At 41.6% G+C, this 18,804-nt stretch overlaps 1 protein-coding gene across 1 annotated transcript; it reads right to left on the bottom strand.

Annotated features, from left to right (window-relative positions):
* Positions 1–13,860: 13,860 nt before the first annotated feature.
* Positions 13,861–14,844, bottom strand: LOC105101137 (olfactory receptor 10C1). Its single transcript, XM_010994240.3, is given in 2 exon segments — positions 13,861–14,282; positions 14,284–14,844. Coding segments are annotated over 2 exon segments (942 nt in total). The 3' UTR covers positions 13,861–13,901.
* Between the last annotated feature and the right edge of the window lie 3,960 nt (positions 14,845–18,804).

Genomic DNA, 18,804 nt, shown 5'->3' with positions numbered 1-18,804 from the left:
ACTCTCTCCAGTGCTGCTACCATAATAATTCTCGGTGAATTTGGTATCCATGGAGATTAGACTTTATACTGCCTCCTCTCAGTTCCTTCCTCAGTGGGCATCTGGACATTTATCACTGTCCTTCACCTCCCTCACATCTTCACTTCTCTCTCTCTATAGCTCAGATTTTCCCTGGTCAGTCGTTACAATTACTCCTTTGCACACATACTATCAATGTTCCTGTTGAAATCCAATCCAGATCCAGTCCTTTCCCTACATTTGTTCAGCTGATTGTGGCTGGAGAAATAGCCATAGTCTGCTGAGAAGTTCCACTTTACACTCATGAGCACTAATTTGAGTTTTTATCTTTTCCAGTTTTATTGAGATACATAATAGACATTATACACAATAACATTGTGTAGGTTTAAGGTGTACAATGTTGTGATTTGATACACCTATATACTGTGAAGTGATTACCACGCTCAGGGCAGTTAGCACATTCTTCATCTCACATAATTATCATTTTGTTGCTACTCTCATAGCAACTTTTAAGTAATCAGGACAATATTGTTAACTATAGTCACCACACAGCACATTAGGTCCCCAGAACTTACCATTCTGAAACTGAAGATTTGTGCCTTCAGAACATCATCTCTCCCCTTCTCTTACCCCTCAGCCCCTGACAACCAATGTTCTTCTCTTTGTATGAGTTTAATGTTTTTAGATTCCATTTATCAATGATGCTGTACAGTATTTGTCTTTTTCTGTTTGACTTATTTTACTTACATGATGTCCTTAAGTACATTCACGTTGTAACAAATGGCAAGATTTCCTTCTTTTTTATGGTTGAATAATATTCCTTTATACATATACATATAAACAATATATATAAATATTCACGTATTTAAATATATAAAATGCACACACACATATATGTACCAATTTACATTTCCACTAATAGTACACCAGGGTTCTTTTTTCTCCACATCCCAGGCAACACTTGGTATCTTACTTGTCACGTAATCTAACAAGTGTAGGGTGATATCTCATGGTGTTTTGATTTGCATTTCCCTGTTGGTTAGTGATGTCAAGCACTTTTCATGCTCCTGGTAGCTATTTGTATGTCTTTGGAAATATGTCTACTCAGATCCTTTGTCCATTTTTTAATCAGTATTTTTTTCCCTAAAAAATGTCTATTTAAGTCCTTTGATAATTTTTAATTGGATTTTTTTTTGCTATTGAGTTGTATATGTTCTTTTTGTATTTTGAATATTAATTCCTTATCAGATATATGGTTTGCAAGTATTTTCTCCTACTGTGGACTGCTTGTCTTGCTGTGCAGATGTTTAGTTTGATACAGTCGCACACGCTGAGTTTTTATTTGTTGCTTATGCTTTATGTGACATATCTAGTATCATTGCCAAGACAGATGTCAAGGACCCTTTTCTCTTTGTTTTATTCTAGAAGTAGTATGGTTTCAGGTCTTACATTTAAATCTTTAAACCATTTCTGTTAGTTTTTGGAAGTGGTATGAGAGAGAGTCCATTTTCTGCATGTGGATTTCCAGTTTTCCCAGCACCATTTATTAAGGGGACTATCATTTCCCTGTTGAGTACTCTTGGCTCCCTTGTCAAATATGAGTTGACCACAAATACATGTGTTTATTTCTGGGCTCTCAGTTCTGTTCCATTGGTCTTCTTGATTGGGATGGATGACCAGTATGTAATGTGTAGCTCTAAATGGAACGCAATAGCTTTGTGGAACTAACCTCTGGCTTTGGATCCTTCCTGCATAGATAGGATGTTGCACCTTAGGATTTCCTTGCACTCAGGGGCATATCTGTATAACCCTCAATATGGCCCCTGCAGATTCCCTCTTGTCAAAAACAAGATGGGCTAGGTCAGTCTTTCACTGGTATGATAATTTGGCAGCTATTTTTATTCCCTCACTGGGACTTGAAGATGTCATTATTTTACAGAAGCTTTACCTAAATTTATCCAACAAGACCTAAATGACAGCCACCAAGCTATAAATCTTTTATATTCTGAAATACCTTTAATAAGAGAGGCAGTCTTACAAAATCCGATGGCTCTTAACATTGTTCTGGTCTCTCAGGGTGGTATCTGTGCTATAGTACAAACTGGATGCTGTGTTTTCACACCAGATGAATCATCTACTGTCACCCACTTGGTAAGTCATATGAAAAAGCAAACAAATGTTATGAATGATCCAATACCCAGTCTTGGAGATCAAAAGGTTAGTTTGGCTCAGGTGATAGCTGGCTAAAATCTTTGCTTATGACATTACTATTGATTCTTGCAATATTAATTACTGTCTGTGTATTCCACGAGTTGTTAATGCTTTATATCTCTTGATGCTGTATTATGATGCCCTCCACAGGAATGATGATAGCTTGATGTCTGGAGATGACTGATCACTCCTATAACAGTTTTCCTAATGAAGATCCATGAAATTCTTCTGTTTTGGACACCACCTAAGATGCCCTTCCTTCTTGCTCAAATGTGCCTGTAAGCTTTATGAAGCAGACCACTCACACAACCACCCCTTTCTGTCCTCCATGGGACATGACTTTCTGAGAATGAGCCTTCCCAGAGTCAAGGAAGTCAGTGCTGATGCAAAAATAATAAAATAGTTGATCATAAAGATATTTATGGACCCTGACCCTAAATAACCCATGACAGTCTATCCCTTAAGGACAAAAGTTTCTTTTTAGTGTCAGAGTCAATCATAATTCTTGCAAAACAATTTTAACCACCTTGTGGCTTTTGCCCTGACTCTTTCTCTTTCCTAGAACACTCTTTTGGTTTTACCAGAATCCGTGTCTCTCAAACTGCAATTTCTAAGACTCCCAAAGAAAGCTTTTTGTTTTTTGCAGCCTAGTTGTTGATGCTAGTTCAACACCTTGTTACCCATCCCCCTGGCAGGTGACGTTGTCAGTCCTAGCCGTGGAGAGAGGAAACATGCTCAGGAAATGCTCACACATACCAGCTGGGTGTGGTGGGCAGTGGTGATGACAGTTCTGGTGGATGAAGACTGATAACTTTGCATATCCCTGTAGGGTGTTGGATGGGGTGACGAGAAAGGAGACAGGGAAGGGAGGCTCACAAGGGAGAGATGGAGTGGGTCTGAGTTTGGATGAGCTTGAGGGAGAATGAGGAGGATAGAAAAGCAATGCTGAGTGGAGGAGGAAGGCAAATCCAGATCATGGAGAATGTTTAGTATAAAGTACACTGTGGGGCCTTGATAATTACTTGCAGATTTGCAAGACAGATGGGGACTGGCCAGAAGAAAGGAGAGTGAATAGAAGAGTGGGTGGTATTTATCTCTGAAGCCCAAAGTCTGCCCTTAGATCCTATTTCCTGTTTTTCTTGGCTCTCAGAGGACCATTCTGGGATTCTTCTTAGCAGCAAGCCAGGCCAGCTCCTCCTCCTCTTTCCCCTTACATCTCTGGAGGACCCTGGGGCCCTGTTTCTCAGCAGCGTGGCTCACTGACTTGCTGTACATCTGAGGTCATGTGAGTGAATAGTAAATTTATAGATTATCCTCCTTTATAGCACATGTATAAGCATGAATCTTTTTGTGTGTGTGTTTGTGCCTCATGCTAAGGCAGAGAAGGTCATGCCTTTGATGACTTCTTATTTTTAAACAGCTGAAAACTGTTACACAGACCGCACCCCCCAGGCCATCAGTGCCCACTAGCCTACTGAGAGGACTCTGGGTATCTCATCCTTTCTCACAGAGATCATCTGTATATGCATGTCTCTGGGTGTATATATGTGTTTATAATTGCATAGTTCTAGTATGTGTGTGTTTGTGTCTCATTTTTGTTTAGGAGTCCCATAGCCCATGGACAGATTTAGAAGAACTCAAAACCAAATAATACATATTCATGTAGTAAATGGAGCCCCTTCCCAGTCTTCAGGCTAATGGAAGGGAAGAGTTACAAAGAGAGCCCAATGATGGAGAAGACGAAACAGTAAAAAATTAAAAAGTAGCTTCTGTTTGGTTTGGGGGTTTGTGTGGTTAACTACTAGTTTTAAAGCAAACTCACCACATTAGCCTAAAGTTTGTTTTTTTCCAGCTTATCTGAACATATCTTCTTTCAACATGTTTCAACTTCTTGCAACAGCATCTGCCTAAGTGTTTTTAACTCCAGTGTTTTTCTCTAGGCCCTATTTCAGCATTCACATCTTACTTTGACATACTTGTTCTTTACTTACTGAAAGGAGATTTACAGTGGATTTATAATTTTTAAGCAAAATACTAGGAAGAACCATAAGTCAAGAGGAGAGATGGCATAGTTTGAGCCTCAAATCTTCTAAGATTTTACTTCAAAAGTCAAAGAGCTTGTCTTCTCTGTCAAATCCATTTCTCTTTTGTTGAATTTCTTGTGCACAGCACATTTCCTGAAGAAACTTGACCTTGATTCTCCCCTGAGCGAATTTCTGTGGGGCAGCTGCCAAAGGGGCTAGTCTGGGCAGCAGGCAGCAGGAAGGAGTGGCAAGTGCTGTTTGCATTTCCTCAGTTGATAAGGTGCACTTTTATCAATGCTGCTCCCCTGGGGAGGGGGTGTGGGGTGACTGTAATAACCTGGGGCAGGCACCAAGTACCACATGTCTCTGTCTCCCTGTAGCATCGGGCACATTGCCCTGCCTTACCCCTGGTGCTTGAGAGTTATCCATTATGTGATCTATTGACCTCTGCCCCTCTGTGCCAGGACTCCGTCCTCTACTCCCGAGTGACTCATGCTCATCCCTCATAATTCAACTCCATATTCTGAATCTCTGGTTCCAGCCTTCTACTCATGGCCAGCCCTAAAGTCTGAACTAGGTGTTTCTTCTTTGAGCTTCCATGAGACCTTCTGCTTCTACCTATCACAGCCTAATCAGTGTCTCTATATATTTATTTTATTTTTTATATTTGTTTTTGGTTGAGGTGTAGTTGACACATAACATTGTATCTGTTTTAGGTGTACAACATAATGATTTGATATATGTATATATTGCAGGATGGTCACCATATCAATTTAGTTAACATCCAACACCACACATTTTTCTCTTCTGCTGAGAACTTGATTTACTCTCTTAACAACTTTCAAATGTACAATGTAGTATCACTAACACTTTAGTTTTCTGAACATAGTTATAACAGCTGCTTTGAAGTCTTTGTTACATCTAACATCTGGGGTTCCTAAGAGATAGTTTATATCAAGTGTTGTTTTATTGCATATCGGTCACACTTTCCTGTTTCTTTGCATGTCTCATGATTTTTTGTTGATTACTGGATATTTTAGATGATGTAGCAAAGACGGATTCTGCTCCCAAGGGTAGTTGTTGCTGTTTATTTGGTTAATGACTTGCTTGAACTGATTCTTTGGGCTCTCTTTTCCTGCATTGTTAGCCATGTGTTTTAACATTTTTGTTTTCATTTTTAAGGCTTGTTTCTTAGACGTCTCCCCTGTATCAATCTAGTTTGTTGGTTAGTCAATGATTGGTTAAAGGTTGTGCTTAAACACTTTGGGACGTTGAGTCTTCCAACCTTAATTGATGGCTCTGTGTGGTTTGGAGAATGCATTCAAAGCTCAGGCCAGTTTGTAAATTTGTCTTGGCTTTTACTTTCTGGGTTTGCAAGTCCTCATGTTCAGTCCCAGATGAGTGTCTTCCTCATGGTGTAGCCTTGTGCGCATACAAAGCCTTCAGATCATGAAGGATATGTAGGATTTTATCAAAGCCCACTTTGGGTGTGTTATGTTAGTAACGTAACCCAACATCCTTCATTTGGTATCATTGTGACACATTTTCTTGCTTTCCTGTCTTCTGCTACATCACCATAACTTAAACTGCTTTATAAAACTCATAGGCTGAAATTTAATGTGCTGCACGCACACCAGTGACTGGCCCTTCCCGTGCCCACAGGCGCCCTGCAGATTCAGCTGCAGCTCACGGCTGCCGGTGCGCTGGCACACGCACTCGGGCAAGAGGTCCTACCAGTGCCAGGACTGTACCAAGTTTATCAGCCACAGTGCCAATCTCATTCTGCACAGGCGGGTCCACTCCTGGGAGAAGGCCTGCAAGTCGCGGGGTTGCTCGCAGAGCCTCAGCGGGAGCTCGCACCCTATCATCCAGCAGAGGGCGCACAGGGGCACGGCTGTGACCGGGACAAGGGCTTCAGCAGATGCTCTGACCTCCTCACCCACGGCAGGGGCCACAGGGGCGAGAAGCCCTAAGGCTGCGGCGTGTGGGGCAAGAGCTTCAGTCAGAAGATCAACCTGACCATGCACCAGAAGCTGCGGGGTGGACAGCCAGCAGGCGGTGGCACTTGGCGGCCTGTCCAGACCTGGGACCGAAGCCTGAGGCTCTTAGCTGGGGCTGAGCAGAGGCGACCCGCTTTCAGGAGCCTGGTCCTGGGCTTCACCGCTCCCGGACTTCAGCCTTTCTCAGTGGGAGTCGTCAAGGGAGGATTTGGGACCACACTAGGGTGGGGGTGCAGTGGGGAGCTTAGCTGATGCTCAGTAGCCGGCCTCTGCAGGGATCTTGTCGCTCTCAGGCAAATCCCTGGGATTGCCGGGTTTCTAATCAGGCTTCTGTTCTTCCTGCCTCTTCAGAGTCTCCCCCAGGCTTCTCCCAAGAAGTGTGGGAAATCCGAGAGAGTGTCAGACAGCTAATCTCTAGGTCCCTGGGTCCCCAGGGAATGATCTGGGAGCAGGACATATGAAGCGAGAGTATGGCAGGTGGTGGGGGATCCAGTAAAACCTCTCTGTAGAGTTTCCTCATCTAACTTCCCTTATCTTATTTTCTAAGGTTTTCACTCCCACTCCTTAGTGACTCATTGGAGCCCATCTGGTCTACTTCCTGGGAGACATTAAAGAGGGAGGAGGAGGTAGCCCCCTTCTGAAGTGGTCCCTTCTTAGGTTTCCACCCCCAAATGACCTTCTGAGCCCTGCAGCTCAAGTGTCCTCATTTGCATCAGCCCATCAACTTCTCTCTTCTCCTTCCACCCAAATCCTCAGTGTTCGATTGAGATGCCAGGAAGTTCTGAGTGTTACGGAAACGACAGGCCAGTCAAGAAACAAGCACCACTCGGAGGGTTGGAGTACTCAGATGTATTACGCCGGTGGGCTCAGAGGGGCTTCTGCTCCAAAGCTCTGAGCACCTTCAAGATGTGCACATGAGGTTTTATAGGGTAAAGTACAAGCTTGGGGTATTTGGCCAATAGGCATGGAACAGCTTTAGCAGCATTATCATCACAAAAGTGGAGGCGGGGAGGCAGCAAACCAACATTCCAAAGCCAGATATGTATCTTTGAAAATCCAGCTGGCTAGCAAAAAACATAAACAGCAAACCAACACTAATTAACTTAGATTTATAAGTTAGTCCAGCAGAACTCAGATCAGTATTCCAATATTTAGACTTGTTAGCCCAGCCCAGCCTCTCCTTCACATTCCTAGACCTGTGAGTTATCTTGTTAGACCAACCCAGCTTTTCCTTCACATGAGCTTCGGTGGGTTGGGGGATGGGATTTTCTTTAGAACTGTACTTGGCCTTTGCTCAGTGGTGTGATTTCCTGCTCAGGTTTTACATAGGGCAGGATGTGGTGGGAGTTTGGGTAGTTAGAAAATTAAAAAACAAACAACAAACTGAAAAATCATGCTCTACACTAGAATTTGACACAACATTGTAAAATGATTATAAATCAATAAAACAAAAACAAAAACAAAAACAAAAACAACACATTTTGTCTTTCACAGAACTCAAAACTCAAAAGTTGGGGTAGAAGTTCAACATAAAGGTGATGGGGGTGGAGGGTGTTAGTGGCCCAACTTCATCTTAGCACTTCGTATTTCCTGGTTGAAGTGGTGTCAGAAGTGATGTGTTACTGATGCAGGAAAACAGATGTGGGGCGTGAGGAGGGCTGTGTCCCAGGCTTCGGTTAAGCCCCTGGAACATGCCCCACCAAGTGTGGGTCCTTGGCTTCATGCAGGAAAGAATTCAAGAGCGAGCCACAGCTGAGTAAAGGTAGATTTATTCAGAGAGATACATTGAAAAGTAAGAGAAAGGCCACAAGGTGTGGGGGTTGGGTGCTCAGACTAAAAGTACGTACACATTCCACAGAGTGCGGGCTGTCTCTGAAGAGGGAGAAAGAGAGGCGGCCGCGAGGCATCGTGTTGCTGGTTTTTATGGGCTTAGTGGCTTCATATGCTAATAAGTGGAAGGACCAGTCTAAGTAGCCTGGGGGAGGGGCTGGGATTCCCAGGAAGTTGGCCATTTCCCACTCTTTGACCTTTTGTGGCTAGCTTTGGGACTGCCCTGGTACCTGTGGGTGTGTTATTCACCATGTTAATATATTACAGTGGGCATATAATGAAGCTCAAAGTCTGCTAGAAGTTAAATCTCTCAGCATCCTGAGCCTCAAAGCCTATTGGGGGTTGAATCTTCCACCATTTTGATATTAATTGCTGCGGCATGCCTTGAATGGCTGTGCCCTGCACCCTTCCCTCCTATCTCATTATGGTGTTATGGAAACGACAGGCCAGCCAAGAAACAAGCACCACTCAGAGGGTTGGAGTACTCAGGTTTATTACACCTGCGGGCTCAGAGGGACTATCGCTCTGGGGCTCTGAGCACCTCTAAGACGTGTGCGTGAGGTTTTATAAGGTAGATTACAAGCTTGGGGTATATTGGCCAATAGGGTACAAACAGCTCAGCAGTATCACAAAGGCAGAAGCAGGGAATCAGTAAACCGGAACTTATCTAGTAAGAACAGATCAGTTACTGACACTTATTAAACTTAGATTTACAAGTTATTCCAGCCTGGCTTTTCCTTCTCAATGGGTGGAAATACCATTCTTTGCTCAGTCCCCCGCCTGGAAAATCAGTCTTTCTGGAGGCGAATGTTATTGTGGAGCCAACTGGCACTCTCTGGAGTCATGAAACCCCCTCCCTGGGCTCTCCGTGTGCCTGGGGCCTATTGACACTTTAACCCCTACTCCCCACTGCAAGAGCCTTTGCATACCTGCATTTCTTCAAGGTAAAAATCATCTCCTCCTAACAAAACCCATCGCCCCAGGAGATAGCCCGTCTCACAATACACTAGGCAGACAGGCCTCATACTGCCCTTATCAAAGTCTGAAAACCTATTGTTCAGAGAAGTCCCTGACAGATCTGACAACCAATCAGGTACCTGGGCATGAATTTATCATGCAGCCCTTACTCCTTTGTGCACAACCCCCTCCCCCCAATAAAGGACCCTGCATGCCCATCCCCCACGCTCACAAAGGCACCTCTCATCCGTGTGGCCCACTGTTACCTGTAGCAGCATCCCTATTAAACTCTTCTCGAGCTCTGGTAATTCTTTACCAACCCACGTGTCACTGTCACCGTATGTGTGCCCACAACAGTTATTACCAAAATCCACTCGAAGCACCTCGTGGAGGTTGGGGATTCCCGTGTGTTTTCTTGTGCACCAGCTCTTCCCTTCAATGTGCCACCTTCTCACTGGAAGAAGGAAGTTATTTTTAAACTTGTGGTTGGTGGGAAGCCAGCATTTCTCTTTCTAGGTGAATTATTTGGAACAGCCCCACTTTCCTGTGCTGTCTTTGGGAACTGGTTTAAAGATATTGTTTACAAATACTTTCATTTTGGCTTTTTAATTCTCCTAAACTTTTCAGGAGCCTACCATGTTCCGAACAGAGCCCTTTCCCTTTAGCGACCTTGATACGGTGCTGGTCACAGTTAAAATGTCAGGATGTCAGGATTGGTGTGTCAGGATGCAAGTTGGGGAACTGCATCGTCTCCAGTATTCTGGAGGACAAGCCTTGGTCCTGAAGTATTGTAGCCACTATCCCTTGAGCTAAAGTCTAGGGGAGTAGTTTGAAACTTTAAGCTGGTTTTTTAAAAATCACAGAATTTCTGATTAAGTAGGTCTGGGAATTTACATTACTGAATTCATGTGTGATGCTGTTGCTGCTGGTTGGAGGACAGCATTTTGAGAACCACTTTTCTTATGAAACGATAAACCAATAGTTTTGAGTTCCTGTGGTGGCTCCACCACTCCAGATTCCCACCGTATTCCACATAATAGGCGATCAGGGTGTTCCAGTCTGTGCAAACTGTGTTGGAAAGAGAGGAGGGTAGTCTGTTCCACGTCCCTGACCACAAGGGGGCACTCTATAAAATTGTCTGTTGCCTCATTAGGTCATCAGGAAAAGCTGAGAAGTGCTGGGAAATGAGAGCCCAGATGAGGTATAGGTTACCCAAGAGAAGCTGCATTGTTGACTGGGGCCCTACAGAGACATGGACAAAGTCGACTTTAGCCACCTTTCCACCATTCAAGACCCTTTTTGCTTTGGCCTCTCCACCTGTCTGGGTTCCAAATCCTGTGGCATCTTGCTCCTAGAACTCTCCTTTAAGCTGTAAATGATAAATGGTGCAGGTGATGTACCTTTTCAGAAATTCCTGATTTGAAACATTATCCATGATCAAAAGGGAAGGCCTTTTATGAATGTTTAAGGGTGCAGTTTCAGGCACCTTGTCAGGCAGTTGTATTAATTTTTCATCTTGTGCCTAGTTTGAAAACCCACCATGATATTGGGACTGCTTTCAAATAACTCCATAGATGGTTAAGAGCCTTTCCCTTCTTTGGGAGATCTCACCCAGACACGGAGCTGATGGCCCTGTGTGAGACACTGCATCTTAGACGCTATTTTCTAGATGAGATGCTGGTTGCTTAGATACAACTCTCAGATAGGGTGAGCATCTATCAGAAAGAGAAGTGGGGCAGAAAGCACACTGGATTTTGGAAGCAGGTGTCATTTGGTTTCTTGGTTCCTCAACCCTGGGCGAAGTTGGACAATGGCCACTCAAAGATTGCTCCAACAACTGGCTCCTCCCTGTGTTTTTTCCTTCTCTCATGAGCACACACATGTCTGCTCTCTGCTGGAAATCTCTATGTGAATAAAATAAACAGAAACCTGTCTGCTTGACTTCTTTTAGATCTCGGGTCGTAGTTCTGAATTTAGAAACTTGCTAGCTATTTTGACCAGTATTTGCCATGGCAACAAAGTGAACATTCTTATGTTTGGTCAGGATTAGCTTAGTTCAAGATCCTTTGGTAGCAATGGTGAGGAGGGAACATTCATCATGATGCTTTTGGTTCTTTATGGGAGAATCAGCCACAAGCAGCAGAAAGTCCTTGGGGAAATAGGCATGGAATAGTGGAGCTCAAGCCTGACCTAATGCTCATTTGGTTCAGCTCTACTGTTTATTGGAGATGAAATTGGAAACCAGAGTAATGATGAAAGGAGTTTGTGCCAGGTAATATAAGTCTTTAGTAGCAGAGGGGAGATGTTAACTCAGGGCTTCAGTCTTAATCCAGGCTTTTCCTTTCAACTTCCACCCCCTGTTGTTTTTGGATGCTTATAACTCTAGCCTTGTTCTAGGTTCTAAGAAGTTTTACACAGTATGCAGAAAATAAAGATGAAGTAGATTGGACAAAGAAAACGGTAGAATAAGAAAAATACAGTGCTATACAGAAGAAACTTGTGTATCTATTTTATATATAGTAGTTAGTATCTGCAAATCTTGCTACTATGTATAAAATTGATATACAATAAGTTTCTTCTGTATAGCACAGGGAAATATATTCAATATCTTGTAGTAACCTATAATGAAAAAGAATATGAAAAGGAATATATGCATGTATCTGTATGACTGAACATGCTGTACACTAGAAATTGACACAACATTGTCAACTGACTATATTGCAATAAAAAAGAGGTAAAAACAAAGAAAAAAGAAAAAGAAAAAAGAAAAGTTATGGTGAAGTCACATACCAGATGAGTATTTCAAAAGTACACTGTGAGAGCATGTACATTTCCTGGAAATGAGTTACATATTTGACTAGTTTACTAGTTGTTGTACAAACAGGGCAAAGTGATTACCTAGTTTCTTAAAAAGTTAAATATACATTTTTCATAGGATACACCTGTCCACATCCAAATATTAACCCAGGAGAAATGAAACATTAAAAGGCTTGCACACAAATGTTTATAGCAGCTTATCTTGTAATAATAAAACTGGAAACAGCCCACATTTCCGTTGTTTATCTGGATTATTTTGTATGAGTAATTAAGCTTGGTTATTTGCAAGTCTGTAAATCCTCACAAAACTCCAAAGAAATAGATTCTATTATGATGCCAAATTTATGGGTAAATAAGTTAAGGCTCAGAGAGATTATATAATTCTCCTGTGCTCACACAGCTAGCTAATCAGCTGGAAGAATTAGAACTTTGAATTGAAGTCTGACATTATAATCTAATCTCTTAACCTCTGTGTCATACTGATTCCCATATAAACTTACATTAAAAAAAATTATTGAAGTATAGTTGATTTACAATGTTGTGTTAGTTTCTGGCTTACAGCAGAACTATGGTTTATTACAGGGTATTGAATATATTTCCCTGTGCTATACAGCAGGACCTTGCTGTTCACCTATTTTATATACAGTATAAACTTACATTTATTGAAACTTAATCACTTCTCCTCACTTTTTAAGGTTTTTCTTTTCACCTAGTGATAGATTTAATTAAGTATAATTAAGTGTGCTATTATATAAATAAATAAATGCCTTACCTAGGATGTATATCAAATAACTTTAAGAATCATTACTCTGAAATGCGAATCAAAACTACAATGAGGTTATCACCTCACAGTCAGAATGGCCATCATTCAAAAATCCACAAATGACAAATGCTGGAGAGGTTGTGGAGAAAAGGGAACCCTCCTTGACTGCTGGTGGGAATGCAGTTTGGTGCAGCCACTGTGGAAAACAGTATGGAGATTCCTCAAAAGACTAGGAATAGACTTACCGTATGACCCAGGAATCCCACTTCTGGGCATATATCCAGAAGGAACCCTACTTCAGGATGACACCTGCACCCCAATGTTCATAGCACCACTATTTACAACAGACAAGACATGGAAACAGCCTAAATGTTCATCGACAGATAACTGGATAAAGAAGATGTGGTATATTTATACAGTGAAATACCACTCAGCCATAAAAATGACAACATAACGCCATTTGCTGCAACATGGATGCTCCTGGAGAATGTCATTCTAAGTGAAGTAAGCCAGAAAGAGAAAGAAAAATACCATATGAGATCGCTCATATGTGGAATCTAAAAAACAAAAAACAAAAAACAAACAAACAAAAAAGCCACAAAAACAAAGCATAAATACAAAACAGAAATAGACTCACAGACATAGAATACAAACTTGTGGTTGCCAAGGGGGAGGGGGGGTGGGAAGAGATAGACTGGGATTTCAAAATTGTAGAATAGATAAGATAATTGTAGAATAGAATAGATAAACAAGATTATACTGTATAGCACAGGGAAATATCTACAAGCTCTTATGGTAGCTCATAGAGAAAAAAATGTGACAATGAATATATACATGTTCATGTATAACTGAAAAATTGTGCTCTACACTGGAATTTGACACAACATTGTAAAATGATTATACATCAATAAAAAAAGTGTTAAAAAAAAAAAAAGAATCATTACTCTGGCTGGAAATTTTATTATCTTGCTAGTCTGTTGGTTACATTTTGTAACTTTTCCTGAGTTGCAAACTTGTTCTGCTTGTTAAGTTGATACTCCATCCTGAATTTTTCTTGTTTCTTACAATAGAAGGCGGAACAGTGTGCGTGTGTGTGTGTGTGTGTGTGTGTGTGTGTGCGCGTGTGTGTTGACAGAGTCTGAGGACGGGTTTGACTCCAGTGGTTCTTCGAAGGTAACTTGGTCTTTTTGACAGGCTGCGCTCTCCCCAGGTGAGACCAGGCCTCCTCTCCCTTTGATCTGTGATTTACAGCTGGCTAGTAGTAGGAGTCATCATCCTTTGTCAAATCTTCGCTGGGCCCATCTTCTGGATGGTTCTCCTTAGGGCAGCCTTGACATCAGTGTTCCATAGGCTATAGATGATGGGATTGAGGATGGGGGTGACAACGGCATAGAAGAGGGAGACCAGAGGGTCAGTGGCGGGATCGTAGCCGGCCTTGGGGCGAATGTAGGTAAAGACGGCAGTGCCGTAGAAGACGGAGACCACCACCAGGTGTGAGGAGCAGGTGGAGAAGGCCTTGCGGCGGCCAGCAGCAGAAGGGATCCGGGAGACAGTAGCCAGGATGCGCCTGTAGGAGCCCAGGATGAGACCGAAGGGGCAGAGGATGAGGAGCGCAGCGGCCAGGATAACCTGCAGTTCATTGAGGGAGGTGTCTCCGCATGCATACCAGCTGCAGCACGGGCTGGATCTCACATAAGAAGTGCGGGATGGTGTTGGGGCCACAGCAGGGCAAGGAGAAGATGAAGGAAGTGTGGCCCGGGCCCACCATAGCTCCGCAGGCCCACGCTGAGCCGGCCAGCCCCAGGCACTTCCGACGGCTCAGCAGCAGAGGGTAACGGAGGGGTGCGCATATGGCTGCATAGCGGTCATAGGCCATGGCAGCCAGGAGGCAACACTCTGTGGCACCGACAAAGAGAAAGAAGAACATCTGGAGAGCACAGCCAGAGCGAGGGATGTGGCGCTGACCGGTGCGGAGCTGGTGAAGCAGCAGGGGCAGGGTGACAGACGTGTAGCTAATCTCCAGGGCCGAGGGGGTCCGCAGGAAGAAGTACACGGGGGACTGGAGGGCAGCGGCCGCTGAGACCAGCGCCACGACGAGCAGGTTGCCAGCCACGGTGAGCACGGAGGCCGCGAGAAAGAAGGAGAAGAGCAAGCCCTGGGGCTGAGCCCGGCGGGAGGAGCCCGCGAGAGTGAACTCAGGCACCGTGGAGGCGTTTGCACTCATCCCGCCCACAGCCCTTCTGCCCGGTGGAGAAAAGAAACGGCAAGGGACAGTTACCATTACGGGATAGAGAAGTGGGCAAAGATGACCTCTTTCTGCATCTGTTGAAAGCACCGGAACTTCCTTTCTTTCAGAATCTCATGGCCTTTGAGCTCAGCCTTGAGCTCATCAGTCTCGGAGCCCTGGGTGAACACAGCTCCGAGCCCACTTCCCTCACCTGATTCCGCCTCCCACCTCTCACAGGAACACATTGAATCCTGCTGTCAGTTTCTGCAAGGGTGAGGATTGGATCATTCTAGCCCCATTTCACTCTTTTCTCCCTTTCCCATCCTTCCCACAGGGCTGGGGACAGAATTTTCCCTCTCAGCAGAAGTTCTCCTACTCAAGTCAGATGTGTTCTGCATTCAGGGCATGACAAACCCCACTCCAAGCCGAGGGACTTTTCTGTCGCATCCCTTTCCCTCTTGAGTCCTCTTCCTTCTTTTTCTTTCCTTCTCTCACACGTTTCCTCTTTTCCTCTCAACTTGTCTCCTCTCTGAAACAATTTTTAACTCTTTTCCCTCCCTTTCCAGCTCTTTCTGCAGTCACCAGATCCACTCAGCTTCTCTCCTTTTTTTCTATCATTTTGCCACTAGATACATTTCATGGTTTTCAGAGGAGGGAAGAAATTGGGAAGATTACCTCTTGCAAGCTCTATAGGCAGTGAAACAGTTCAGTTATCCAAAGGAGTGAGGATCTCTCTAGTTCTAAAAGATCCTCAGAAGGAGATGACAAGATGATTCTTGTTCACTTATTTCTGCATTTTAGTCTCTCAAACTTCATCCCCTTTTACCAAAACACATGCAGACCCACAAATCACATATATAAACTTCACAAGTCCACACACTAACATACTGCATTCTAGATACAAGCTTAAAAAAATAGCCTAATATCTTCAGATTCTAGATTCATCTGAGGTCACAAATAAATTATGTGTTGTATACACATAAGAATACCATTACAAATAACAATGAGTGAGAAAATACATTTAACGTAAAAATACAAGCACACCCACACATATAATAGCTGCATACATCTAAATTCTTTGCAAAAATATAACCATATTCAGGAATGCTTATTGAAAATACAAGCTCACACACGGCTATCCCTTTGTAGTTTGAAAGTCCTTGGTTCTTCCCGCCTCAGTGGCTCTTTGGCATTTCCCAGGAGATACTGTCTGAATGATGTCTTTCTGTTTAGAGAAATAACCAGCGAAAAAGGCAGATGATATTTGATGTCTTGCATATTTTCTCCTTTTTCTACATAGTGGATCCCTCGTGAGGAAGGTACTCTTCGATTTGGTGTCTCTTTAAGGTCTCCGAGGACCTGAGTCTCCAAGCATATTTGACTTTCCAAAGGGAAGAGCTCTTCATATAACCAATTAATCTGTTGTTTTGAAGTCTGATTTTAAATTACAAAAAGTATAGGGTGACCTGTCAAAAACATGCCAGAGAAAATGTCCATGTTTATTTTTTTCTTAATAATATCGTAATAATATCTCTGGTTCAATCATTTATTTCTTCTCCTTTCTCATTACTGTAGATGTCCTAGTACATTTATGAAAGGTAATGCAATTTTTTTTCTGTCTCATTGCTATTGATATAATTTAATAATCAATTTATTTGATAACCATTCATAGAGTTCCTTATATATTTCAGTCATTCTACAGATCAGTAAGTTATAAAAGAGAAATAAATATATTATTTGACCTTAATGAGCTAATAAATGTTATTTTCTTGGAAAACTGTAATTTTCCATGTTTTGAACTTTTCATTTTTTATATGAGAAATTTCTTTGCACTATCATCACTTGGATTTAGTGTTTGCTTTGTTTTTTTAATGTTCTTACACATTTTCATAGATATGAAAAAGCCTGTGTATCAGATAAGATGTTTTCAAGACACGTAGCAATCATTACAACAAGAGCGTGGAATATCTTCCCCTTTATTTGTGTCTTCTTCAGCTTCATTCATCAAAGTCACAGTTTTCAGTGTACAGGTCTTTCACCTCCCTAGTTAAATTTTTTCCTACGTATTTTATTCTTTTTGATGCAATTGTAAATGGGACTGGGTTCTTAATTTCGCTTTCTGATAGTTCATTATTACTGCATAGAAACACAACAGGTTTTTGTATATTGATTTTGTATCCTGCAACTTTACAGAATTCCTTTATTAGTTCTAAAAGATTTTTGGTGGAGACTTTAGGGTTTTCGATATATAGTGTCAAGTCATCTGCAAATAGTGACAGTTTTACTTCTTCCTTTCCGATTTGGATGTCTTTTACTTCTTTTTCTTGCCTAATTGCTCTTGCTAGGACTTTGAATCCTATGTGGAATAAAAATGTCGAGAATGATCATCCATGTCTTGTTACTGATCTTAGAGGAAACGCTTTCAGCTTTTCCCAGTTGAGTGTGATATTAGTTGTGGGCTTGTTGTAAAAGGACTTTATTATGTTGAGATACGTTTCATCTATGGTCACTTTGTTGAGACCTTTTATCATAAATGGGTCTTGGATTTTGTCAAATGCTTTTCCTGCACTTACTGTGATCATTATAGGATTTGTATCCTTCATTTTGTTAATGTGGTATATCACATTGACTGATTTCTGGATGTTGAACGATGCTTGCATTGCTGGAATAAATCCCACTGGATCATAGTATATGATCGTTTTAATTAATTGCTGAGTTCACTTTGCTAATATTTTCTTGGAGACTTTAGCATCTCTGTTTATCAGGGATATTGGCTTGTAATTTTCTTTTCTTGTGGTTTCTTTGGTTTTGGTTAGAGTAATGCTGGCCTCATAAAATGAAGTTGGAAGTATTTTCTTCTCTTTTATTTTTTTACAGTTTGAGAAAGATTAGTATCAATTCTTTAAAAGTTTGGTAGAATTCACCTGTGAAGCTACCTGTCCTGGACTTATTTGTTGGGAGTTTTTATGACTGATTCAATCTCCTTGCTAGTAATAGACCTGTTCAGATTTTCTATTTCTTTATGATTCAGTTTTGATATGTTGTATGTTTTGAGGAATTTATCCTTTCTTTCTAGGTTGTCCAATTTCTTGGTATACTATTGTTCATAATAGTATCTTATGATCCTTTGTATCTCTGTGGTATCAGTTATAACATTTCTCCTTTCGCTTCCAATTTTATTTATTTGCTTTCTCTCTCTCTCTCTCTTTTTTTTTTTTAATGATTCTAGCTAAGGTTTGTCAATTTTGCTTATCTTAAAAACCCCAGCTTTTAGTTTCATCCATCTTTCCTATGATCTTTTAGTGTCTATTTCATTTATTCCTCCTAAGATCTTTGTTATGTCCTTTCTTCTACTAACCTTGGCTTCATTTGTTCTTCTTTTTTCTAGTTCCTCAAGGTGTAAAGTTAGATTGTTTACTTGGGATCTTTCTTGTTTCTTGATGGAGGCATTTATTGCTATTAACTTCCTTCTTAAAAAACTGCTTTTACTGCATTCCATAAGTTTTGGTAAGCTGTATTTTCATTTTTATTTATCTCAAAGTATTTTTTTTTTTTAATTTCCCTTTTAATTTCTTCTTTGACCCACTGGTTGTTGAGCAGCGTGTTGTTTAATTTTCACATATTTGTGAATTTTTCAGTTTTCTTCTTGTAATTCATTTCTAATTTGAGAGTCTAGAAATAAACATTCACATCAATGGTCAACTGAGTTTTGACAAGGGTGCCAAGATCTTTAAATGGGCTAAATAATAATCTTTAATAAATGGTTCTGGGAAAACTGAATAATCACATGCAAAAGAATGAAGTTAGATCCTTACCTTAAATCATATACAGAAGTTAGTTGGTTAGTTAAAAATGAGTTAAATTGGATCAAAGACCTAAACATAAGAGCTAAAACTAAAAAAACTCACGGAAGAAAACAGGAATGAATCTGAAGGCCCTTAGATTTGGGAATTGAAA

Source organism: Camelus dromedarius, chromosome 19 (genome assembly GCF_036321535.1).
Source record: "Camelus dromedarius isolate mCamDro1 chromosome 19, mCamDro1.pat, whole genome shotgun sequence".
NCBI classification, from domain to species: Eukaryota; Metazoa; Chordata; class Mammalia; order Artiodactyla; family Camelidae; genus Camelus; species Camelus dromedarius.
The sequence above is the reverse complement of the archived record's forward strand: the minus strand, read 5'-3'. Positions and strand labels throughout refer to the sequence as shown.